The 26,522-nt window shown below is 39.0% G+C and overlaps 1 protein-coding gene across 5 annotated transcripts in view; it reads right to left on the bottom strand.

Moving 5' to 3' along the window:
- Positions 1-26,522, bottom strand: part of PHF20 (PHD finger protein 20) — a 125,658-nt gene that overhangs the window by 84,285 nt on the left and 14,851 nt on the right. The window contains exons 2-3 of one of the 5 annotated variants that reach the window (XM_076011071.1): positions 22,599-22,733; positions 15,773-15,887 (exon numbers count right to left, since the gene is read on the bottom strand). In XM_076011071.1, the coding sequence (XP_075867186.1) occupies positions 15,773-15,855 (83 nt within the window). In that variant the 5' untranslated portion in view covers positions 15,856-15,887; positions 22,599-22,733. Of the gene's footprint in view, positions 1-6,673; positions 6,768-14,380; positions 14,397-15,772; positions 15,888-22,598; positions 22,734-26,522 lie in introns of those variants that run through there. The other 4 variants (XM_076011070.1, XM_076011074.1, XM_076011073.1 and 1 more) reach the window with 4 other exon arrangements.

The following is a 26,522-nucleotide window of genomic DNA, read 5'->3' as shown; positions in this document are numbered from 1 at the left end:
TCAAAATCTCCACTTGGTCATTTAAAAGGAATCTCATGGCCAGGTGCGGTGGCTCACGCCTGTAATCCTAGCACTCTGGGAGGCCAAGGCAGGTGGATCGCTCTAGGTCAGGAGTTTGAAACCAGCCTGAGCAAGAGCAAGACCCTGTCTCTACTATAAATAGAAAGAAATTAATTGGCCAACTAATATATACAGAAAAAATTAGCTGGGCATGGTGGCACATGCCTGTAGTCCCAGCTACTCCAGAGGCTGAGGCAGTAGGATTGCTTGAACCCAGGAGATTGAGGTTGCTCTGAGCTAGGCTGACACCACGGCACTCACTCTAGCCTGGGCAACAAAGTGAGACTCTGTTTCAAAAAAATAAAAAAATTTAAAAAATAAAAGGAATCTTATATTTAACATGTCCAAAACAAACTGCTTGTCTTCTCCCTGAAACCTGGTGCTACTGCAGTCTATCTCACTTCACAAATGGTAATTTCATCTACTGGTAATTAGAACAAAAGTTCTTGGAATCATCCTTGACTCTTCTCTGTCTCCCTCACATTATCAGCAAATCTTTCAGCCGCACCTTCAAAAAATATCCAGACTCTCATCATTTCTCACCATCTCCAGCACTGCTTTTTAGTTTGAGCAACTATCACCTTTAATCTGGACTACTAGAAAGGATCCTTACTCTTCTCTTTGCTTCTGCCCATGCATGCCTACAGCATAATCTACACACAAAAACCACATCCACTTTTAATAACTGAAATCAGATAATGTTACTTCTCTGTATAAAACTTTCCAATGACTTCCTATTACATGTGGAATAAAGTCCAAACCCCCTATTATGGTGGATCTGGCCCCTGTTGACCTTTCTGGACTCACCTCCAGCCTCTGGCCTCTCACCCTCTACCCTCCTGCCACATGTTCCTTCTTTCTATTGCTTGAATGGCCCAACTTGCTTCTATTTCAGGGCTTGTGATTTGGTTGCCTCTGCCTGGAATCTTCTACCCCAGATACCCACATGGCTCACTCCCTCACTTACTTTGGGATTCTACTCAAATGTCTCCTTGTCAGAGATCTTCCCTAACCACCCTCTACATAAAAAAGTAACACACACAGGCTGGGCGCGGTGGCTCACACCTGTAATCCTAGCACTCTGGGAGGCCGAGGCGGGCAGATTGCTTGAGCTCAGGAGTTCGAAACCAGCCTGAGCAAGAGCGAGACCCCATCTCTACTATAAATAGAAATAAATTAACTGGCCAACTAATATATATAGAAAAAGTTAGCCGGGCATGGTGGTACGTGCCTGTAGTCCCAGTTATTCCCAGGAGGATTGCTTGAGCCCAGGAGTTGGAGGTTGCTGTGAGCTAGGCTGACACCACGGCACTCACTCTAGTCTAGGCAACAAAGCGAGACTGTTTAAAAAAAAATTTTTAATTAAAAAAAAAAAAAAAAAAAAGGGCCGGGCGCGGTGGCTCACGCCTGTAATCCTAGCACTCTGGGAGGCCGAGGCGGGCGGATTGCTCAAGGTCAGGAGTTCAAAACCAGCCTGAGCGAGACCCCGTCTCTACCATAAAAATAGAAAGAAATTAATTGGCCAACTAATATATATAATATAAAAAAAATCAGCCGGGCAAGGTGGCGCATGCCTGTAGTCCCAGCTACTCGGAAGGCTGAGGCAGGAGGATTGCTTGAGCCCAGGAGTTTGAGGTTGCTGCGAGCTAGGCTGATGCCACGGCACTCACTCTAGCCTAGGCAAGAAAGCGAGACTCTGTCTCAAAAAAAAAAAAAAAAAAAAAGTAACACACACAGAGAATCACTCTCTGTCCACTTACCCATACTTATTAGTACTTATTCCTCTTTCTAGCATTTATCACTGCCTAACGTTATATATATATATGTATGTTTGTTTATAGTCTGTCTACCTCCACTGGCATCATCAACTCCTAAATATCAGGGACTATGTCTGTCCCAATAACCACTATATCTCCTGCATCTAGCACTGAATGAATGACTCAGCATCAAAAGTCATCTTTGTGAAGCCTTCTGAAATTCCTACATATGAAATTAATTGCTCTCCCCTAGGGGTTTGGAAATGAACTTTGTACAGAGTAAATATGCCCTCATGATATAATTAATTTCTGGGCCTTTACCGTGTAAGTACAGGATACAGCATGGGGATGGAAGCCATATCCTAATGTGCTCAGTGGCCAGACTACCTGGATTCAAATCCCAAATTCACCATCTACTAGCTGTGTAACTTTGAACAACTTATTTAACTGCTTTGTGCCTCTGGTTCTTCACATATAAAACGACAATAATAAAACTACTCACCTCTTGGTGTTATGAGGATTAAATAAGGTATAATATGTAAAGCCTTTAGATTTGTGCCTGACACAGAATAAATCACTCAATAAATGTGAAGCATGAGAATTTATGATTAGCAACCCTTGGCCATCAATGCTAAAAACCAAAGCAAAATACCAACTCATCTCTAAACTTCTTGAGGGACCTATATGATTTTTCTTCATTCCACGGCACCTAGTGTTAATGTCTGATTCACAGCAAATACTCAATACACGTTTGTGGAAAGTTCAGAAAAGAAAGCTTACTTTTAAAAAGAAAACCATATGGTGTAAGAACTAAAGAGTAACTCAGATGTGATCAGTGCAAATAATCCTAATGAAAAAGAAAGAAAGAAGAAAAGGATTTAAGGATATTATGAAACTCAGATTTTTAATTCTCTATAGAAGAAATAGAAAGAAACTATGACCAACTTAATGGAAACATAGTAGTGAAAACATGGCAAATGGTCAGGAAAGCAATAGACAGAAGGAACTCTTTCACTGTGTTCAGAGCAACAACAGGGAAAGACAACCTACTGCTTGGAACAGATGGTGTGCTCCTGACAGATGACAGGAAGGAGGCAGAAGGCAAGCAGTTTCCACTGTCTCTACCAAGCTTCACAACTAGGAAACTGCAGCCTCTCACATGTTAGTTCATCTACACAACCCTGGAAATAAGCAAGGCAGGCAGGATTACCCCTCAATAGAAAGGAAATGGCATGTGGAAAGTCTGCCCCAAAGTTGCAAATTAAAAATTAGAACATGGATTCTCATCAATATTCCAATGCCTGCTAGGTGAGATGACATGAGAAAAACTGCTTTGAGAACTAGCAATCTCCACGGAAAATCTAAAACTGTATTTTATAAACTTCCCTCTCTAAAAAATAAAAATCCTAATAAAAATTGAGAAATGCTGGCTTGGATGATTTACAAAAAAATTCTGGTAAGGTACACAGAAGACTGTTGTCAAACAGAACTAGGTCTCAGATTTAACACTAATTAATTTATGACCTTCGGCAAAATATTTTACCTCTGAGCCTCAGTACCAAGTGGGCACTGCCATGGGAAATTAAACGAGATATCCTACTTAAAGTGATTACCATCCTACCTGACACATAGCAAATCTATTAATCATTAGTTGTCATTGCTATTGTTGTTAGTTTAACAGGAGTACACTATATGCAGTATACAAAGATGACAGAAAAACCAAGCTTCTATATAAGCAATACAGATAAAACAAATGAGGCTGGGTGCAGTGGCTCACGCCTGTACTCCTAGCACTCTGGGAGGCCGAGGCAGGTGGATCATTTGAGCTCAGGAGTTCAAGACCAGCCTGAGTAAGAGCAAGACCCTGTCTCTACTAAAAACAGAAAGAAATTAGCTAGACAACTACAAATATACAGAAAAAATTAGCTGGACATGGTGGCGCACACCTGTAGTCCCAGTTACTCAGGAGGCTGAGGCAAAAGGATTGCTTGAGCCCAGGAGTTCGAGGTTATTGGGAGCTAGGCTGATGCCATGGCACTCTAGCCCGGGTAACAAAGAGAGACTCTGTCTCAAAAAAAAAACACCAAAAAAACAAAAAAAAATCAAAGATGTAGACCTATTACAGTATGAAACATTAATCCAGAAAGACCCACACACCCACTCTGGGCCACATTGTGTCTCCATGCCTTTTACTGTCACACCGGTTTTGAAGAATACAATAACACTTCCCTTCCCTTTTTTGGTTTTTTTTTCAAATAGCAGCAAATCTAGAAAATATGACCTAGAAAAATATTACCCCCTGGAATCAACTGGGAGGCATGCTGGCCTTTGGAGTTGGATAAAAAGGGGTTCAGGCCAGGCGAGGTGGCTCACACCTGTAATCCTAGCACTCTGGGAGGCCGAGGTGGGCGGATCGTTTGAGCTCAAGAGTTTGAGACCAGCCTGAGCAAGAGCCAGACTCAATCTCTACTAAAAATAGAAAGAAATTAATTGGCCAACTAAAAATATATAGAAAAAATTAGTCAGGCATGGTGGCACATGCCTGTAGTCCCAGGTACTCGGGAGGCTGAGGCAGGAGGATTGCTTGAGCCCAGGAGTTTGAGGTTGCTATGAGCTAGGCTGACACCATGGCACTCTAGCCCAGGCAACAGAGTGATTCTGTCTCAGAAAAAAAAAGGAGGGGGGGATTCAAATCCCAGCCCTACCACTCTCATTACCTTTATCATTTGGCAAAAAGGACTTTTACCTCTGTGAGCCTCAGTTTCTTCCCTCATATATAAAATTTAAACAATAAACAACCTCAGAGCTTGTTGAGAAGATTTAAGGGATAAACTACATATGGAAAGCCCAGCACAGAGTCAGGCTTCAACAAATACAGTAGTAGGTCCTTTACCTAACTGCTAATTCTGCAATATTAAAAAAAGGCTTAAGATGTAAGCAATAAAAACAATTTAGGAAAATATTTACCACCTACAGTCATTTGGTACTCAGTTGAGTACCTACTGTGTGCCTGGTACAGTTTTGAGACACTGGAGATTTATCAGTGAACAAACAGACAACTCACCTGTGGCTACCTTGAAAATGCACCTATCACATCCTCACGACTAGTAACTGACCTCAGCTGCAGTACTCTAAATGCATCACCACTTCTGTACCATCGCCACACTTCCCTCTGGCTGCTCCCAGCTAACGAATGAGTGAGCAGGAACAATAAGGCAAGACCTTCCTGTGAAATGAGACTCTGTAGACAGCAACTTTGGTTTGAGGACTCCCCATCTGCCTTGCCAAAGCTTTCTTAGAACCGCACTACCTTCCATCTCTCTCCTCCACAGGGATCAGACTTGCAAGGCAGTCTAAGCCACCTAGCCTCTTCCAGGTCCCACTCCATTTCTCCCTATAGGAGTTGTCCCTGTTTAATCTCTTGCTTTGCTTCTTGGAAAACCCAATCTAACACTCTAAGCCCTCAGGAGTTTATATTCTAGTTGAGAGAGACAAACAAGTAAACAAAATAATCAAATCAAATAATTAGAGACTAGCAAATGTGTAGCAATGAGGGAAGTGAATTCTTCAGGGAGTTGCATTGTTCTGTATCCTGTTAGTGGTAGTGCTGACAAGAAGCCCATAGATATGTTAAAACTCATAGGCATGTACACTGAAAAAAAAGTGAATATACTGTATATATACTAAAAAGTAATTTAAAATATAGAAATAAAATCAGACTGTAAGAGCATTAGAAGGGAATTCACTTAACTTGGGATAAAATTTATGACACAAATCAAATATAATTTATCCTTAATAAGATTAATGTCAAGAAATTTTAAACTTTATTCATATATTTATTAGTAGTAATATTGATATTATAACTTTAAAACCATTTGTGTATAACAGAATAACTAAAACAGGTAAAAGTATGATTAAGAACAGATTTTTAGTATAAAAGACAAAAATAAAAATATAAATTCCTTTTGTCAATTATACCTCAATAAAACTGGGGGAGAATACATATATATGTTCCAAAATGTTACATTTAAATTAGAAATATCAAAATGAACTCACACTTTTTCAAAAAATATATTTCTTAACTCCATCCACTTAAAGCAATGACATTTTAGCAGCAATAACTATACCCAGTGCCCACAGCTTAATTTCTAAATACCTAAATAATTTCTAAATTTCCTAAAAAAGAAGTCAGGCCTTAGAGAACTGTCTGAGTCTAGGGTCTGAGACAGGAAAAGTGGAAGATAAGTCTGGGGCTCAAGTAGTGCCTGAAGACAAGAAAATGCTCAGGAACTAACAGGAGTGTGTCAAAAGAACAAAGGAGCCTTAAAAGGCTTCCCATTGGCTGGATTTGGAATAATTTTTGCACCAAAAAGAATTATGAATGGAATTGACTACAATACCATACTGAATAATCTTAGTCCTTAGTGATCTTTTTAAAAAAAAGGATCTGGGTGTGATGGCACATGCCTGTAATCCCAGCTACTCAGGAGGCTGAGGCAGGAGGATCACTTGAGCCCAGGAGTTTGAGGCTGCTGATCACAACACTGCACTCTAGCCCTGGGCAACAGCACAAGATTCCCTCTAAAAAAATAAAAATAAAACAAACAACGATGACAAAAAAAAAAAATCTTGAAGAACATCAGCTAATAAAATACAGAATGAAAGAAGTAGAAAATCACCATTTTTCCACCTCCAGCATAATAACTGATTCAGGCAAGGATTATCAATAGATGCCAAAATCATTAGATAAATGGTATAGAATAACAGGACACTGACACCAAAGAACCAAAGTATCCCCACAGTATTTACTACAGGGCAAATATATCTTTATAATGGTGAGAGATGGCAGTCATTACCTTATCCAAGTGATACACGGAACAGTGGGACGACCTAGCTTTTTGTGTCCCCCGATGTGATGCAATATGAAACACACGGCATTACCACTGAAACATTCTGCAAAAAAAATGTTTAATCTGAAGTCTAGACCTCATTTCCAGTTTATAGGAAATATAAGAGAATACAAGAAAAAAGTTAAACTCACCACGAGAAAACAATGTGATCAACCCAAAATGTGGAATATTCTACAAAACAACTGTTCAGAACTCTTAAAAACAAATAATGCTATGAAAGGGAAAAAAGTGGGAGCAGAGAAGAATTACCATGGAATAAAAGCAACTAAGGAGATAAAAACAAAAATACAATGTGAATCCTGTTTGGAAGAAAGCTGTAAGGGACATTTTTAGAACAACAGGAAAAATCTGACTATAGTCTGGATATTAGATATTATGGAAAGTAAGTATATAAAGTAAATGGGGTATGGGAGGCCAAGGCGGGTGGATTGCTAGAGGTCACGAGTTCAAAACCAGCCTGAGCAAGACCCTGTCTCTACTAAAAATAGAAAGATATTAATTGACCAACTAAAAAATATATATATATACAAAAATTAGCCAGGCATGGTGGCACATGCCTGTAGTCCCAGCTACTTGGGAGGCTGAGGCAGTAGGATTGCTTGGGCCCAGGAGATTGAGGTTGCTGTGAGCTAGGCTGACGCCACGGCACTCACTCTAGCCTGGGCAACAAAGTGAGACTCTGTCTCAAAAAAAATAAATAAATAAATAAATAAAATAAATGGGGTACATATGTTAACACTCAGTGAATACAGGTGGAAGGTATAGTGTTCTCTCAATTTTTTATTATCTAAAATTTTTCAAATAAAAAGCTGGAATTTATTTATTTTAGGATCCCAAAAGTAAGAACAAATAAGCCAGGCACACTAGCTCACACTTGTAAACCCCAGCACTTTGGGAGGCTGAGGTGGGAGGATCGCTTGAGGCCAGGAGTTTGAGACTACCCTGGGTAACACAGTAAAGATTCAGAGGTAAAAAGTCATAAGAAAAAGAGCAATGAAAAAAATGGACCCTAATCCCCACACCACATTTCATTTCAATGGACTGAAAACACACACACACACACAAAAAATATGTCTCTACCCTGCAGAAATATTACTTACTATAATGTAAACAAATAACTTATCAAGGTGAAAACACAATCACTTTCAGTCTAGAGACAATAAAACAAACCTTCATTATTTTTGGCAAAAGAAGTAAAAAGCAAAGAGTTTACCAAACAATTAAATCTACAGTCCTCTAGATTACACACTCACACAAAATATGGCTCTACCCTGCAGAAATATTGCTTACTATAATGTAAACAAATAACTTATCAAGGTGAAAACACAATCACTTTCAGTCTAGAGATAATAAAACAAACCTTCATTATTTTTGGCAAAAGAAGTCAAAAGCAAAGAGTTTACCAAACAATTAAATCTACAGTCCTCTAGGTTAGGAATGCAGGTGAACATTATCGGGATGCATTTTTCAGTGTTTCTTAAAATTTAAGAGTCAGGAACATTAAGAGACTGAAGAATTCTGATTATTATACAGAGGCTATGAACTCAGTTCTCCGGGGTTCAACCCCAGTTCTACCACTGTGTGACTTTGGGCAAATGACTTCATCTCTCTGACCATCGTTTTTCCGACTGCTAAAATGAAGCTCACGGGTGGGCGCAGTGGCTCATGCCTATAATCCTAGCACTCTGGGAGGCCGAGGCAGGTGGATTGCTTGAGGTCAGGAGTTCAAAACCAGCCTGAGCAAGAGCGAGACCCTGTCTCTACTATAAACAAAAGAAATTAATTGGCCAACTGAAAAATATATACATAGAAAAAATTAGCTGGGCGTGGTAGTGCATGCCTGTAGTCCCAGCTACTCGGGAGGCTGAGGCAGGAGGATTGCTTGAGCCCAGGAGTGTGAGGTTGCTGTGAGCTAGGCTGACGCCACAGCACTCTAGCCCAGGCAACACAGTGAGACTCTGTCTCAAAATAAATAAATAAATAAATAAAATGAAGCTCACAACAGCATCCATACTTCATAGGACTGTTAATTAGAAGATGAAATGAGATAATCCATAAAGTACATGACAACTAGCATTCAACAAATGTTAGGTATTACTGGGTTTATAGCCTGAGGATTCTCTTTTAAATATTAATTTTAACCTTTTCTTGCTAAAAATTCTTACAAGATGACAATAATGTTTTCATTTTTACAATAAAGACATGATTAAGAAAAAAATTGGAGGGGCACGGTGGCTCACGCCTGTAATCCTAGCACTCTGGGAGACCGAGGCAGGCAGATTGCTCGAGGTTCAAAACCAGCCTGAGCAAGAGCGAGACCCCGTCTCTACTATAAATAGAAAGAAATTAATTGGCTAACTAATATATATAGAAAAAATTAGCCAGGCATGGTGGCGCATGCCTATAGTCCCAGCTACTCGGGAGGCCGAGGCAGGATTGCTTAAGCCCAGGAGTTTGAGGTTGCTGTGAGCTGGGCTGATGCCACGACACTCACTCTAGCCTGGGCAACAAAGCAAGACTCTGTCTCAAAAGAAAAAAAATTATTGGCTGTGTTTTCCTGGTAATATAAAATACAAAATACACAGGAATGATCCTATCTAATCCAGTTATAATTTCCCATTCTGCCTACATGAAAACAGGCTGGGAGAGACAAAGTAACTTAACTAAGGAAACTCAGCTAGTAACTTGAGCATTTGAAACTCTAATCCAGAACGCCTCATACTAAATTATAAGCATTTGTCACTATGCAAGATAACAGCTTTAAAACATTTGTGGACAAGCTACAATCTTAAGTTCACGGGCTAGACTGTTAATTTGCCATTTCCATTTGTAAGGGCACTCAAAGCAACAAACTTCTCTAGCACAACACCAAGATACTGGACTTCTCTATGTAGTTGCCTGCACCCAAAGGGATCTAAGCCATCAGAACTTTAGAACTAATGCTATGACACTTATAAACTCCTCCCCTAAAAACTCAGTTTGTGCCCAAATGTTCATGCAGCTTTACTCATGGCTCCAACCTCACCTTCTCTGAGAAGCCTTTTCCATCTCCCCAGAAAGAGCAAGGCTCTTCCTTCCCTGGGCTGCTCCCTAATCCCTGTATTCCTCTAGGACCAGACCACTCAAGCCACCAGCTGGCCTTTCTCCCTGACAAGACCAAAAGTGTGCAAGGCATCATTCTATTCACTGTCTGACAGAAAGTTGCTAAATTAACAAATAAATGAGTAAATAAATACAGAATATTGGAAGCAAAAAGTTCTACAAAAGCAAAATGGCAATCAGAAATACAGTTTATTTACTTAAGGAACAGACAGATAGTGTAACAACATTACGCTACATCATGCTACATTATGCTATGCTAATATAGCTGGTACTATATTAACTAGAAAAAAAGTATATATTTTGCACAGATGTCAGTTTCAAAAAAAAAAAAAAGAAAAAAAAGTATATAAAAATCCTATCAATACCCTATTTTATATATAAACAATTACAGAAAAGGCTACCTTGTAAGGTTTGTCAAATTACAAGTAACTTTTTCCTATTTTACAAAATAATGTTATATTGCTAGCATACCTGAAAAAAATAGGAGATAAAGCCATGCACAGTGGAACACACCTGCCGTCCCAGCTATTCAGGAGGCTGAAGTGTGAGGATCACTTGAGGCCAGCCTGAACAACAACAGTGAAACTCTCGGCTCTTTAAAAAAAAAAGGGGACATAAACAAAATCAAAAGAATTGATTCAAGAAAGAGAAAATATTAACAGATCAATAATCATTAAAATAATTGACTCTGTGACTCAGAAGTCTAAAATCTACTTTTAAAAAAGGAATATAAATATGTAGAAAAAATTAGCCAGGCATGGTGGAGCATGCCTGTAGTCCCAGCTACTCAGGAGGCTGGGGCAGGAGGATCGTTTGAGCCCAGGAGTCTGAGGTTGCTATAACCTAGGCTGAGGCCACGGCACTCTAGCCCGGGCAACAGAGTGAGACTCTGTCTCAAAAAAATAAAAATATAAATAAATATAAATAAATAAATAAAGGAATATAGGCAAGATTCAGCAAAGCATCAAGAAACAATTCTACACGGTGGCTCACGCCTATAATCCTAGCACTCTGGGAGGCCGAGGCGGGTGGATTGCTCAAGGTCGGGAGTTCCAAACCAGCCTAAGTGAGACCCGTCTCTACTAAAAATAAAAAGAAATTAATTGACCAACTAAAAATATATATACAAAAAATTAGCCGGGCATGGTGGCACATGCGTGTAGTCCCAGCTACTCGGGAGGCTGAGGCAGCAGGATTGCTTGAGCCCAGGAGATTGAGGTTGCTGTGAGCTAGGTGGCCACCAAGGCACTCACTCTAGCCTGGGCAACAAAGTGAGACTCTGTCTCCAAAACAAAAAAGCAAAAAACAACAACAACAAAAAGAAACAATTCTATAGAATAAAGGAAAAGAAACACTCCTTTCTAACACTAGTGTAACACTAGACTGAAACTGGTTAAGGACAGTACAAGAAGAGACCAAAAACCAAAAGTATAACGAACGTGGATATCAAAATCCCAAACAAAATACTAGCAAACTGAATCTAGTAATTATATAAATGATCCAATAGGATTTATCCAGGAATACAAGCAAGAATTGTTCAACATTAGAAAATCTACTAAGATCACATACCACACTAATAGAGTAAAAGGAAAAAAAGACATATGTTCAATTAATTAGATGCTCAGAAAGCATTAGATGAATTCAACATTCACTCAGGCTTTAAAAAAGCTTCCAGCAAACAAGGAATAGACAGGAACATCCTTAATCTGATTATAAACCCATTTACCTCAATCATACACTAAACATCATACTTAATGGTAAAACTTCAGATGCGTTCCTGTTAAAAAATCAAAGACCAAGCCATGAAAGTCCATTTATCATCACTACTATTCAACATCATGCTGGTCAATGAACACAGAAGGGAGAGAAAGGAAGAGGGAAAAAAGGAAAAGAAATGAGACACACGAGAACTGGAAAGGAAGAGACAAAATATTAACAGTTGTTTTACAGATATATGATGGGCTACATAGAAAATCCAAAAGAACCATTAGGACAAATATGAAAACGCAACTAAGTTTCTGGATATAAGAGCAGCATACAAAACTCAACAGCAATAAACCCTCATGTACCCATCACTCATGGCCACTTTGCTTCCTGTCTCTTCCCACTCTTTCCCCCTTCATATTATCTTGAAGCAAATCACAACATATTTTATTCATAAATATCAGTACATAATCTCTAAAATATAAGGACTCCTAAAAAAAATAACTGCAATACCATTTCCACACCTAAAAATTAAAATGATTCTTTAATATCAAATAGTCAAATCAGTGTGCAAACTTCCAACAATCTCATAAATGACATAAATCTTTTGTAAGCAGCCTATTTTGTTTTTGAACTAGAATCTCAATAAAGTCCACATATTGAATTTGGTTACCAACAACCAAATAAACTCAACAGCATTCCTACACACCAGCAACAAAGAAAAAACTTTAATGTAAAAAGAACCATTCACAAAAGCAACAAAACTATAAGGTAGTTAGAAATAAATCTATAAAATTTCACGAAGTCATAAAACATTACTAAAGTTCGTAAAGAAAAATGTGAATAAGTGCAAAAATATAATATTTTCATGAATGAAGATGTCACTTTTCATGACAGTCTATAAATTCAATATAATTTATTTCAAAACTCCAACACCATTTTTCAAGAAACTCAACAAAATAAGATGAAAATTCACATTAAAGAGCAAAGGTCTAAGAATTCAACAAATAAAATAAAACACAAAGGGGCAAAACATATTTTACCAGATATCAAGATTTAAAAGCAATATAAATTAGATAATGTGTTATTACTAGCATAGGAGTAAACATGAATCAATGGAATAAGGAGCTAAGAACAGACCTATGTAAATATGGGACTTGATATATGGAAGTGGTATTGAAGATCAGTGGCGAAAGGATGGACTATCCTATGATGTTGGAGGAACAGGTTTTTCATCTGATGGAAAAAAATAATAATTAGATATAAGTTCATCCCACACATAAAATCAATTCCAGGCAGATTAAAGACCTAAATGTGAAAAGCAAAACTTTAGAACTTTTGGAAGCATACTGAAGAATATTTTTTAACTACCTGACAGGGAAGAATTTCACACACAAGTCACAAACAGCAAAAAATCATAAAGTTTGACAATTTTTCTTAAGCCTAAAATTTTAAGCATATGTACAATTAAAGATACCATAAACAAATTGAAAAGACAAGCCACAGATGAGTAGAAGATTTCTGCAATACAAACTGACAAAGAACTAGAATCCATAATATATTATTAAAATATTAACAAATCATTAAGAAAAGACAATCCAGTAAGAAAATAGTCAAGAGCAAGTCACAGAGCACACATATACAAAAATGCACCCTCACTAGAAATAAGGGCAAGTCAGAATAAAACAAGAAAATCTCATAACAAACAGTTTGGCAAAGCTAGAAAGTCTGTCAAAGGCAGGGTTAATAAGAATATGGAAAAAAACAGGAAGTTTTATGTACCACTTGTGGCAGTATAAATTATTATAGAATAAGCATTCTGGAGATCAACTTGGCAATTTCTAGGAAAACTAAAAATGTGTATATCATAATATAATATTCAAACACATTTTTGGAGCAAGGTTTATCAAACTATAGATCATGACCTATTAGTAGGTTATAAAGTCAAATTAATGCTTCCTAACTAGCATTTTTTTGTGTTAAGAAAATAGAATTTAGGCCGGGCGTGGTGGCTCACGCCTGTAATCCTAGCTCTCTGGGAGGCCGAGGCGGGCGGATTGCTCGAGGTCAGGAGTTCAAAACCAGCCTGAGCAAGAGCGAGACCCTGTCTCTACTATAAATAGAAAGAAATTAATTGGCCAACTGATATGTATATAAAAAAAAATTAGCCGGGCATGGTGGCGCATGCCTGTAGTCCCAGCTACTCGGGAGGCTGAGGCAGAAGGATCGCTCAAGCCCAGGAGTTTGAGGTTGCTGTGAGCTAGCCTGACGCCACGGCACTCACTCTAGCCTGGACAACAAAGCGAGACTCTGTCTCAAAAAAAAAAAAAAAAGAAAATAGAATTTAAAAAATCAGAGTTTTAATGCATACATTATATTTCATAAAATTCATGCTTCAGTTAAATTTATATGTGTACATGGGTGGGTACCACACTAGATTTAAAATACATTTCTCACTATTAAGTTGTGGTCAAAAAAGATGAAAGTCACTGCCCAAGAAATATTCTTGCATTTGTGCACAAAGAGACATTTACAGGGATGTTCACAGTAGCACTGTTTATTAAGTGAAATACTAGAATCTAAATGTCCATCAATAGGGGACTGGATAAACAAAATGTGGTATATTCATAAAATGAAACTCTATACAAAAGTTAAGATGAACAGTATATATATATCAATATGGGTAAATCACAAAAATATGGTGAACATAAATAACAAGATACAAAAAAGAAACAAGCAGTATGCTACCACTTACATAAATGTTTTAAAACACCTGAAATTATTCTATTATTAATAGATATATATATACATTTAGTAAAATGGTAAATACATGAACAGAAAGGATACAACCAACTGCAGCATGCTTGGTTGCCTCTGAGAATGAAGGAAGGGAATTGGGTAAGATATAATAGGTACTTACATGTCAGAAATGTTTTATGTCTTTTATTTTTAAAAATATAAATCAAATAAAATAAAAATGTTAACATGTATTAATTCTGAGTGACAAAAACAAATTATTTTAGGATTAGCTGTACTTTACTTTTTCTAGATTTTAAATTTTTTTTCCAAATTAAAAAAAAATCCCTTCCCTTGATACTCTAGCACCAAAATCTGCTTTAAATACAAAATGACATCAAAAAAATAATTAATTATAAATGATACTATCTAAAAAACAACTAAGTATTCAAAGTTTCTCTAATTATAACAGTAAAGACAGTTCCCTGCCTCTCTTCTTCTGTCTTCTCTTCCTACACCTCAAGAACTGGTCAATTTGTCAGTTTTGAGATAACCTCCAAAAGGCTAAATTCTTCCTTATAAAAACTGACTTAAAAAAATAATAATAAAAAATAAATTAATTAAAAAAAAACTGACTTGATTGTTCACAGTCAGTTACAGATTGAACTCCTTGTTCTACTCTTTCCCCCCTTCTCACTACTGTACTTGACTTGCCTTCTACAAAATCAAAAAAAGTAAAATAAAAAATAAATTAAAAAACTCAAAAAGGTATGAGTTCTGAAACCCCTACCCTCACCTTGAGCACAGACAAGTGACTAAATTCTAGATGTCCTCAACCACACCCACCATTTCACAGTTTATAAGGCCTTTACCCACATACTCCATCATTTGATTCTCAGAATAACCCTATAAGGTCAATATTACCAGTACCCACATTTACAGATGAAGCTGATGCACACAGCAGCTAATTACCAGCCAGAAGTCACAAGTAAACAACATAGTCAACTGCAACCCCTCGGCTTCTGAACCTAATCACCCTGATAGTGCCACTGTGTGATGACTTTATTTCAACCGTACAGCACCACACCCAGAAAACAGGAAGAGGTGCTCACGAAACGCAAGCTGCTCCTATCTAACCCCTTTTTCTTTACTATTCCATCCCTGGTCTTTCTCGCCTCTCTCCTTCTAGACAGGCAGTAAAGAGCAAAAGAGCTGCCACCATTAACCCTTCCTTTCCCTGTAGCCACTCGAGCTTCTTTTTCCCACAACTCCTTCAGATGAACAGGCTAAAAGGGGAAACAAGTATGAACAAAGGGTCACAGGATGGTCCCCCTGACACAGGGACCTCCTGCACCAAAGAGAAAGACTGAGGTCTCCCCTTCCCTCTTCCAAGAGTTAGGGAGCAGGAAAACACCATAGAAAAGCCTAGGCTACCACTCATTATCAGTCCTGGCAAAAATCTTTTACTGAAGGGCTTTAATTAACAGAAAAATGTAAAAGTACCAGTTTTTTAAACGGTCCCGGGCTTCCAACTGGGCTCCCACTTCAAAGCTGATTCCTCGTCTGTTAGGTGGATGCTTTGTCATTTTCAGTCATCAACAGGGCTGCCTTTATTCTCCTGAAAAAGCCAATTAAATATTTATGAAACTCAGGCAAAGTCTGCCCAGAGTGTAGCATCACTCACTACACATAAAAAACAAACAGGCATTCAAAACACAAAGCTCCATAAAACCCTGTCAGTGTCCTCACTCCAACACAGGTGGGCCCTCCACTGTTTCCTGCTCCTGTCATGTGCACCCTGTGGTCTCTGGAATTGAGGAGACCCTCCCTCAGTACTGCTTACCAAGGACTCACCTAGCAGGGACACCCCTTAGAACTTGAAAAAAACAATTGCTCTCATTGTTAAATTCAACCATTTGCTGATTCATTCAATAAATATTTGCTCAGCAACTATTTAAGAATATAGTCAAGACCAAAAGAGACACAGTTCCTGCCCTTAAGAAGCCCTCTGTCTACTGGGGGAAGACAAAAATTTAACCAGTAAACTGATAAATGAAATAACTACAAGCTGTGAATTGCTATGAAATTCAAGGGCTACAAAGGAAGCAAACAAATGCCAGGCATAGTGACAAGTGGGAAGATCCCTTGAGCCCAGGATTTCAAGACCACCCTGGACAACATAGTGAGATCCTATCTCTAAAAATAAAAATAAAAATAAAATGGAAGCAAACAGAAGCTGAGACACTGATAGCTGGCTCTACTTTTGGAAGGCTGGACAAGAAAGATCTATTTATACTTTTTTGATCTATGTTTATTTTCTACTTTTTCAGTCCATTCTGACAATTTATATTTTCCTAAGTCCATTTTGTCCAGATTTTCAATTTTATTAGCATGGAACAGTAGAACAGTACAAAATATTCTCTCTTAATTCCTTTAGTTGCTTTTGAATCTTAAATCACCATTTGAATCTCACTTATTCTCAATCCTGTCTTGTATAATTGTGCTCTTTTTTTTTTTTTTATCAAGCCTTTGGGTAATGAAATTGTTGGTTATTTTCTATGTGTAAAATGTATCTTTATGATCAGAACTAAACAGTTAAGCTATTTTCCTTTGAAGAAAAAAGATTGAATTAGGCCATTTATGGGAAAAGTGTCTGTCACAAAAGAATGGTTCTGGTAGGGCGTTGTGGCTCATGCCTATAATCCTAGCCCTCTGGGAGGCTGAGGCGGGAGGATCACTTGTTGTTAGGAGTTCAAGACCAGCCTGAGCAAGAGCATCCCATCTCTACTAAAAAAATTAAAAATTAAAAAAAAAAAAACTTGCATGCATTTAAAAAAAAAAAGACTGGAAGAAACAAATGGATTATAAGTGATTGTTCCTTTCCTCTTAAATAATTTCCTAAATTTTACAGTTTTTCACAACGAAAATTTTCCATAAGAAAACTGTATAATGTAAAGAATTATACATGTGAAGGAAGATAAGCTATCTGTTAACCCATTCTGAAGGGCCAATACTGGAAAACACACAAAGCAAAGCAAATTGAGGCAGAAATGGTTGACAGCTGTAATTAAGGAAGCTGAAACCTAATAACCTGAAAAGCTATGCTGGCAGGAATGTTTTGACCACTTAGACCTTCCGAAAGGGAATGTCAGGTTTGACTGGCTTTCTCTAACACTCTTCAGGAAAATGAGATATCAAACCTGACATATAAGTATAATCCAATCAATTGAAAAGTCTTTTTAGCATTTTTTCTTTTTTTGCTTGCCTGACATAATCACATCAAGTTATCTTTTATCTCTGACTGCATGCCAAGTAGTATTCCAATTAACAGTTTGCCCCACCAGGTCATATGAAAAGGTGATGCCAGACAAGACGGCAGAGAGGAACTGAACACTCACTGAGCTGCTATTATTGGTAGGCTGTATGCAAGGAGACAGCCCCTACAGAGGTAATTTAATGTAGTGGGGGGTTAAATGGTGGGCCTTGAACTCCCCGGCTCCACCCCTTATTAGGTGAATGAATTTGTGGAAATTATATAACATCTATGAGTTTGTTTCCTCTCTGTAAAATGGTGATGGTTGATAATAATAGTATCTATCTGAAAGCAGTGGGTGTGAGGATTAAATGAGATAATCCATTTAAAGAGCATGGGCCTGCTACAAAGAACTACATAGTAGCTATTAATAACTATATTATCACAATGAGGAAATTAGGCCTAAAGTAAATTGGCTAAAGTTCAGGTGCTAAATGACAGTTCCCAGAAAAACCCCCAGGTCTCCCTGATATCTGAATTAATTCTTTGCAACACACAACTTCCCCCCAGGCATCTTAGGAGGCCTTTCATTAAAATACAGAAGTGAGTGAACAAGGCAGTGAATGAATAAAGATGAGCATCATAGCGGCTCAAAAAACCCAATTCCTCTTGAGGCTGAACTGGCATAGTTCTTCTAAACATGAACTAAATAACTCTGACCCACCTGTTTGGAGTTCCATTCTCTGGTATCACACAGAACACAAAACTGAATGACTTGGGCTTTCTTATCCCATTATCAATTTTCTCTCCACCCCTCTTTGGTGGCAGAGTTTGTTTTCAAATTTCATATTAATTCATTTAACACACCATTAATGAGTATCATCAGTAAAGCACTATGCTAGAAATGCTGAAAATTAGGAGTCCAACTCAGTCCTAGCTCTAGTCCACCCAGCAAGACAAACACTGAGAAGAGATGATAAGCTTTTTTTTTTTTTTTTTTTTTTTTTTGAGAGACAGAGTCTCGCTTTGTTGCCCAGGCTAGAGTGAGTGCCGTGGCGTCAGCCTCGCTCACAGCAACCTCAAACTCCTGGGCTCAAGCAATCCTCTTGCCTCAGCCTCCCGAGTAGCTGGGACTACAGGCATGCGCCACCATGCCCGGCTAGTTTTTTCTATATATATTAGTTGGCCAATTAATTTCTTTCTATTTATAGTAGAGACGGGATCTTGCTCTTGCTCAGGCTGGTCTCGAACTCCTGACCTTGAGCAATCCGCCCACCTCGGCCTCCCAGAGTGCTAGGATTACAGGCTTGGGCCACCGCGCGAGGCCAATGATGAGCTTTAATAAAGGTCAAGGGGGGGGACACGGGGGAAATCATTTTAAAGTATCAATTTAGGTTTTAGTCTTTCAGTCCTTCCGCCATGAGAGGACACAGCATTTGTCCTCTCCAGAGGACACATTATAAAGCACCAACTTGAAGCAGAGAGAGCATCCCTTACCAGACACCAAACCTACATATGCCATGATCGTGGACTTCCCAGCTTCCAGAATTGTGAGAAATAAAATTCTATTATTTATAAATTAAAAAAAAAGAAAGTATCAATTTAATTTGACAATATCTACTAGAGAATAAAAAACAGTTCATACTTATCCTGAGGAATGTTGGGAAAAGAGAATAAGGTAAGCTAAAATAATATTAAAATAAAAAATTTTTTAAAAACCCAAAAACAGTTCATACAGAAGCAGGAACCTCAAAAAATTACAAAAGAAGTACATTTTTACTTCTTGCATTTAGTTTTTTGTCTTTTGTTTTTGTTTTTTTATGTTTGAGTAGCTGTTTGCATTTAGCTTTTTTTGTTTTTGTTTTTTTTTTTTTTGAGACAGAGTCTCGCTTTGTTGCCCAGGCTAGAGTGAGTGCCATGGCGTCAGCCTAGCTCACAGCAACCTCAAACTCCTGGGCTCAAGCAATCCTCCTGCCTCAGCCTCCCGAGTAGCTGGGACTACAGGCCTGCGCCACCATGCCCGGCTATTTTTTATCTATATATTAGTTGGCCAATTAATTTGTTTCTATTTATAGTAGAGACGGGGTCTCACTCTTGCTCAGGGTGGGGTCTCACTCTTGCTCAGGGTGGTTTCGAACTCCTGACCTTGAGCAATCCAACTCCTGACCTTGAGCAATCCGCCTGCCTCGGCCTCCCAGAGTGCTAGGATTACAGGCGTGAGCCACCTCACCCGGCCTACATTTAGTTTTAAACATAATTTTTCTAAAGATGCAATAGGGCTAAAATTCTGTAGCTTTTAACTTATCCATTCTTCATGGCCTTAGCTTTTTCTTCCCAAAATCTCCAACTTCCAGAATAAGAAGAAAAGAGAGTATGTTCAATTTGGACATAGAGAATATTGACTAAAAGAAAAAAATCTGATGCAATCTGTATTCACATAGGATTCCATTTTAATGACCTTGGTAGGACTTCAAATTACTCCTTTACATTCAAATTTCCCTACAATGGGAACCCACTGCTACACGGAAGACAGACCTAGTTTATTTCCTTAAATACAGCATTCAGTCAATGTTCCCTGCATCAACGATAATGAAACCTTTAAATGCACAGTTTAAAGGGTACTTTCACAAAGGACAAATTGGGAGAAAATAACTGCAACCCATAGGACAAAGAGCTAACTTCCTTTTATTAACAAAGAACACATACAAACCAAGGACAAGAATTCAAACAAGTCACTTAAAAATGGGCAAAATGTTAGAACTGGCAGATGGTGAGGGGAGACAAGATACAAAGGTCTAATAAGCATGTGATATTATAATCACATAACCTCACCCTAAATTAAAGGAGATGCAAATCAAAATATCAATTTTTCACTTCTGAAACTGGCAAAATGGCAAGGATAAGGAGAAAAGAGCATGCTTATACACTCCTACCAAAAGCATAAATTGGAAAAGCTTTTATAGAGGCAACTTTACACTATACAAATACACACATTCCCTCTGACCCAACAATCCCACAGCCAGTAACTTATAACAGAAGTACATTACCACCACCATAGTCTGCCAAATTATCTGTAAGGATGATCAATAGAGCTCTGGAATTTCTGCAGCCAAAATGTCCATCAAAAGAGGCCTCATTAAATAAATTATGGTTCATCTATACAACAGAATCTTGTTCAGCTATTAAAAGGAATATGGCAATCTGGAGATTCTGAGAGAGCTGTCTGCAAGGTATACTGTCAAGTGAAAAGGCATAATGTAGAGGCATGGTATTATCTATCCCTTTATTATAAACAAATATAGGCATAGAGCTATTCTAGCATATGCATAAAACTATTTCTTGGAAGGAACTGACAAACTGTTTAAATAGTTCCTTTAAAAACAAGAACAGAACATGAAAATTTAACTTTTTATTTTTTATCTTTCTGTATTAGAATTTTTTTTCATTTTTTAAATTTTATTTTAACATTATTTTTCTTTTTACCCACCAGTATTAAAACCATCCAAAGAAGAATTTTTTTTTTTTTTTTTTTGAGACAGAGTCTCACTCCGTTGTCCAGGCTAGAGTGAGTGCCTTGGCGTCAGCCTAGCTCACAGCAACCTCAATCTCCTGGGCTCAAGCAATCTTCCTGACTCAGCCTCCCAAGTAGCTGGGACTACAGGCATGCACCACCATGCCTGGCTAATTTTTTCCTATATATATTAGTTGGCCAATTAATTTCTTTCTATTTATAGTAGAGACGGGGTCTCCCTCTTGCTCAGGCTGGTTTCGAACTCCTGACCTTGAGTGATCCTCCCGCCTCGGCCTCCCAGAGTGCTAGGATTACAGACGTGAGCCATGGCGCCCAGCCCAAAGAAGAATTTTTAACTTTGTGAATGTACTCCTTTTTATTTTTAATTGTCAGCAGGGATTATCTAGGTGGTAAGATTTGAACTTTGGATTACTTACTTATATTTCTTCATATTTTTAAAAAATGTAATTTAAATATGTAAATTTTTAAAATGCAAGAATTCTTTTCTAGAAACTGAGTCTCCCTCTATTGCCCAGGCTGGAGTTACAGTGGCACGCAAGATCATAGCTCACTACAGCCTTGAACTCTTGGGCTCAAGTGATCCTCCCATTTCAGCCTCCTGAGTACCTAGGACTACAGGTGCATGCCCCCACATCTGGGTAACTTTTTATTTATTTGTTTGTTTGTTTGTTTGTTTGTTTGTTTGTTTGTAGAGGTAGAGGTCTCGTTATGTTGCCCAGGCCGGTCTGAAACTCCTGGCTGCAAGCAATCCTTCCACCTCAGCCTCTCAAAGTGCAGGGATTACAGGTGTGAGGCACCACACATGGCCAAGAATTTAATTCTTATGCTATCTTACTAGATCTTCACAACTACCAGAAGATATAATTAGGACTAAATCTAATGTTCCCATGGTAGAGAAATGAAACTGAGATGCAGAGTGGCTAGCAGCTTTCGAGGTCCTCCAAGCAAGAAAAAGCCCTCTAATCAAAATGAATGGGATTTTTCAGAAGTAGACAAACCACTTCTCAAAACCGTGTCGCAAAAAGTCCTTTCTCTTCCCCGTACCAACGTCATAGCTGTGCTTACATTCATCCTTTTAGATATAAACATAATTTGAACAAAGGAAGATAAAGCAATTGGATGCTTTTAAAATGTTGTGTCAGAACTATCACACCATTATATAACAAGCAGAAATATTTAAATTTTCAGAAAGGACAAAACTGGTCCAGCTGTGGGGAAACAGGAACATTGCCTGGGACCCTGACCATGGCCATCTTTTTATATCTCAATCTTGAAGCAAGGAACAAGCTGTGAAATTGCTTATACTCCTAGTCATTTCAATGTGAAGATTACAGCCCAGGATAAAAATAAATCATTTGTGAAAATGAGAAAAAAACCAATAGCTCTTTATATAAGATTCTGGGGAATAGTTTACACATTTAAGAACATGAGAATATTTAAACAAAATTCAATATAGTAGGACTACATTATAAACTTGACAGATATCTAATAAATGAAATAAAGAATGCTATTAACCTACTAAAAGGATGAGGATGTAAACTAACCTTATAAAAAGAGAATAAAGGCCGGGCGCGGTGGCTCACGCCTGTAATCCTAGCTCTCTGGGAGGCCGAGGCGGGCGGTTCGCTTGAGGTCGGGAGTTCGAAACCAGCCTGAGCAAGAGCGAGACCCCGTCTCTACTGTAAATAGAAAGAAACTAATTGGCCAACTAATATATATAGAAAAAATTAGCCGGGCATGGTGGCTCATGCCTGTAGTCCCAGCTACTTGGGAGGCTGAGACAGAAGGATCGCTTGAGCCCAGGAGTTTGAGGTTGCTGTGAGCTAGGCTGACGCCACGGCACTCACTCTAGCCTAGGCAACAAAGCAAGACTCTGTCTCAAAAAAAAAAAAAAAAAAAGAGAATAAATACCCTTATGCAGACTAACAAGACCTACATAAAAAACATTTATAATGATAATAACAACTAATCCTACATATATTAACTCATTTAATCCTTACAACTATCACAGCAGTAAGTACTATTATTAAACCCCATAGTAAAGATGAGAAAAAAAGAAAACAAGATATCCATATAGTAAGAGGCTAGCCCAGCATTTGAACCCAGGCCCAGAGGCTCCTGACTTCAGATTCTCACCAAGTTTGTTTATAAACCTTATCTTTGAGCTCTGTTTTTACTTATCATATTGGGATAAGCACCCCTATCTTGGGTGCTATGAGAATTAGGTGAGAAAGGTTTGCAAAACTACTATTAAAATATCTACCACAGGCCAGGCGTGGTGGCTCACCTCTGTAATCCTAGCACTCTGGGAGGACGAGGTAGGCAGATTGCTCGAGGTCAGGAGTTTGAAACCAGCCTGAGCAAGAGCGAGACCCCATCTCTACTATAAATACAAAGAAATTAATTGACCAACTAATAGATATAGAAAAAATTAGCCAGGCATGGTGGCGCGTGCCTGTAGTCCCAGCTACTCAGGAGGCTGAGGCAGTAGGATTGCTTGAGCCCAGGAGTTTGAGGTTGCTGTGAGCTAGGCTGACGCCATGGCACTCACTCTAGCCTGGGCAACAAAGCGAGACTCTGTCTCAAAAAAACAACAAAAAAATGTCTACCACTATGTAGGTACTCAAAGAATAGCAGAATATTCTAAATTCATAATACATTTACAGTTAATGTTGTACTGACAAGAACCCTGGGTTTTATTTTAGGAGAGGTGAAAGAGTACTGTCACCATGGTAACTGGAGGTCTTGGCCTCAGCAATCCAATTGTGCTCAGGGAGAAGGGAGTAAGGGTTCAAAGCAATAAAGAATTAAAAGTGATAGATGGGTAAGGAACAAGACCTTTCAGTGAGCTGGCTCTGGGACAGGGTTAGAAGAAAATAAACTCTGGGACTCTCGAGGAAAGAATGTCAATCACTATAAACTACAAAATAGGCTCTGGGATAACCTAACGGTGCTTACCACCAGGCTTGCATTCAACCTCCATTAAAAGGTAGTGGTGCCTTTTAATAAACTCAATGCAACTGCTTTCAACAGAGGGACACTTTAGGTGAAAGACCAGTGTAAATCTTGATGCCCCATTCATTCAGTAAATATATGCTGAATGTCTGCTGTGTACCAGTTGCTGGAGATAGATAACAGGAGGACAAGACACCCCCAACCTTGTTCTATAGTCGGGAAGGCAAGTAAGAAACAAGATAAACACTTACATAAAGATCATTTCTTTTTTTTTGAGACAGAGTTTCACTTTGTTGCCCAGGCTAGAGTGAGTGCCATGGCATCAGCCTAGCTCACAGCAACCTCAATCTCCTGGGCTCAAGCGATCCTACTGCCTCAGCCTCCCGAGTAGTTGGAACTACAGGCATATGCAGCATGCCCGGCTAATTTTTTGTATATACATTTTCAGTTGGTCAATTAATTTCTTTCTATTTTTAGTAGAGACGGGGTCTAACTCTTGCTCAGGCTGGTTTCGAACTCCTGACCTCGAGCAATCCGGCCACCTCAGCCTCCCACAGTGCTAGGATTACAGGCGTTAGCCACCGTGCCCAGCCCAGAAACAGGTTTTAGACTTAGAATCTGGCCACTAACTCTACTCATTGTTGGCTGAGGGATGATGAAAAAAAATCATTGAGCCTCCATTTGTCCATCTATAAAATGGGATCAACACACCCTACCTCCTGGGGTTGTTGTGAGGAACAAGTGAGCTAGCAGATGTCAAGTGCTTAGCACAGTGAACACTAAATATTTGGTATTCATGAAGTCAATAGTGGCACGCTAGGAAAAAGGACATCAGGCCAGCACACTGGCTCACACCTGTAATCCTAGCACTCTGGGAGGCCAAGGCAGGTGGATTGCTCGAGGTAAGGAGTTCGAAACCAGCCTGAGCAAGAGCGAGACCCCATCTCTACTATAAATAGAAAGAAATTAATTGGCCAACTAATATGTAGAGAAAAAATTAGCCAGGCATGGTGGCGCATGCCTGTAGTCCCAGCTACTTGGGAGGCTGAGGCAGTAGGATTGCTTGAGCCCAGGAGTTTGAGGTTGCTGTGAGCTAGGCTGACGCCACGGCACTCACTCTAGCCTGGGCAACAAAGTGAGACTCTGTCTCAAAAAAAAAAAAAAGGACATCAGACACAAAAGATTACAGTCAATATTATTATTAAAAATTAACAATGGCCGGGCGCAGTGGCTCACGCCTGTAATCCTAGCACTTTGGGAGGCTGAGGCGGGCGGATTGCTCAAGGTCAGGAGTTCGAAACCAGCCTGAGCGAGACCCCGTCTCTACCAAAAATAGAAAGAAATTAATTGACCAACTAAAATATATATATACAAAAAATTGGCCGGGCATGGTGGCGCATGCCGGTAGTCCCAGCTACTTGGGAGGCTGAGGCAGCAGGATTGCTTGAGCCCAGGAGATTGAGGTTGCTGTGAGCGAGGCTGACGCCATGGCACTCACTCTAGCCTGGGCAACAAAGTGAGACTCTGTCTCAAAAAAAAAAAAAAAAAAATTAACAAATAGTATCCAATATACAAAAGAACATAAAGAGCACATCTTTAGGCTGGTCCGATGGTAGTGGGTTATCAGAACTTTTTCACATTAGTGTCACTAAAGTTGGTATTCAACCCCCCACTGCTAAATTTGACTGGCTTAAAAAAAAAAAAAACAACAACAAAGAGCACATCTTTAGTCCTAGGGAAGTGACAAGCTGGTTCCCATAGGGCCCTTTCCCAAGTCACATTTAAACAGCTGAATTAGTCCCTTTTACTGAAGAGGGTAGTCAAGGAGGAAGGAAAGGCATAAGAGAGGTAGGGAGAGAAAGAAAGAAGGAAGGGAGGAAGGAAAGGAGAGAGGAAGGGAGGACAGGAAGGGAGGATGAGAAGGAACAGGCCCCAAAATTCCCTTACCATATTCCCAGATATTTAAAATGCTTTTTCTAAACGTCAAGCTTTCCCTTCCACAATTAAAATTCAGACATACAGCAAACACGGGTTGAGTTTCTCATTCCAAATTACTGAGAATGTGTTAATTAAATCAGTGGATCTTCCTAGAACCCAGGGAAAGGGCCTGGTGCCCAGGCTTGGATCTAAAACATATTTGCTATATGACCTTTGGCATATTACTCAACCTCACTGAACTAATGATTTTACCCTTACAAGTTCCTTCTCCTTTTCTCCCCATCACAGTTTAAAGCCTCAAATATGGCCAGTGTGCCAAGCTAGAAATATGGGCATTGCCCTTACCTCCTTTTCCCTCCCTCACCTCCCACTCTCAGTCACCATTTTGTAGGATCTACTTCTAGGTCTCCCCCATTGTCAAGTGGTTGCCTAACTCAGGCCCACATCAGTTCTAACGCCAATTACTGCAACAGCTCTCGACAGAGCTCTGTGATCAAGTATCCTCTGAAATAAAAAATAAACACATAGGCCGGGCGCGGTGGCTCACGCCTGTAATCCTAGCTCTCTGGGAGGCC

This window comes from Microcebus murinus, chromosome 16 (assembly GCF_040939455.1).
Source record: "Microcebus murinus isolate Inina chromosome 16, M.murinus_Inina_mat1.0, whole genome shotgun sequence".
Taxonomy (NCBI): domain Eukaryota; kingdom Metazoa; phylum Chordata; class Mammalia; order Primates; family Cheirogaleidae; genus Microcebus; species Microcebus murinus.
The sequence above is the reverse complement of the archived record's forward strand: the minus strand, read 5'-3'. Positions and strand labels throughout refer to the sequence as shown.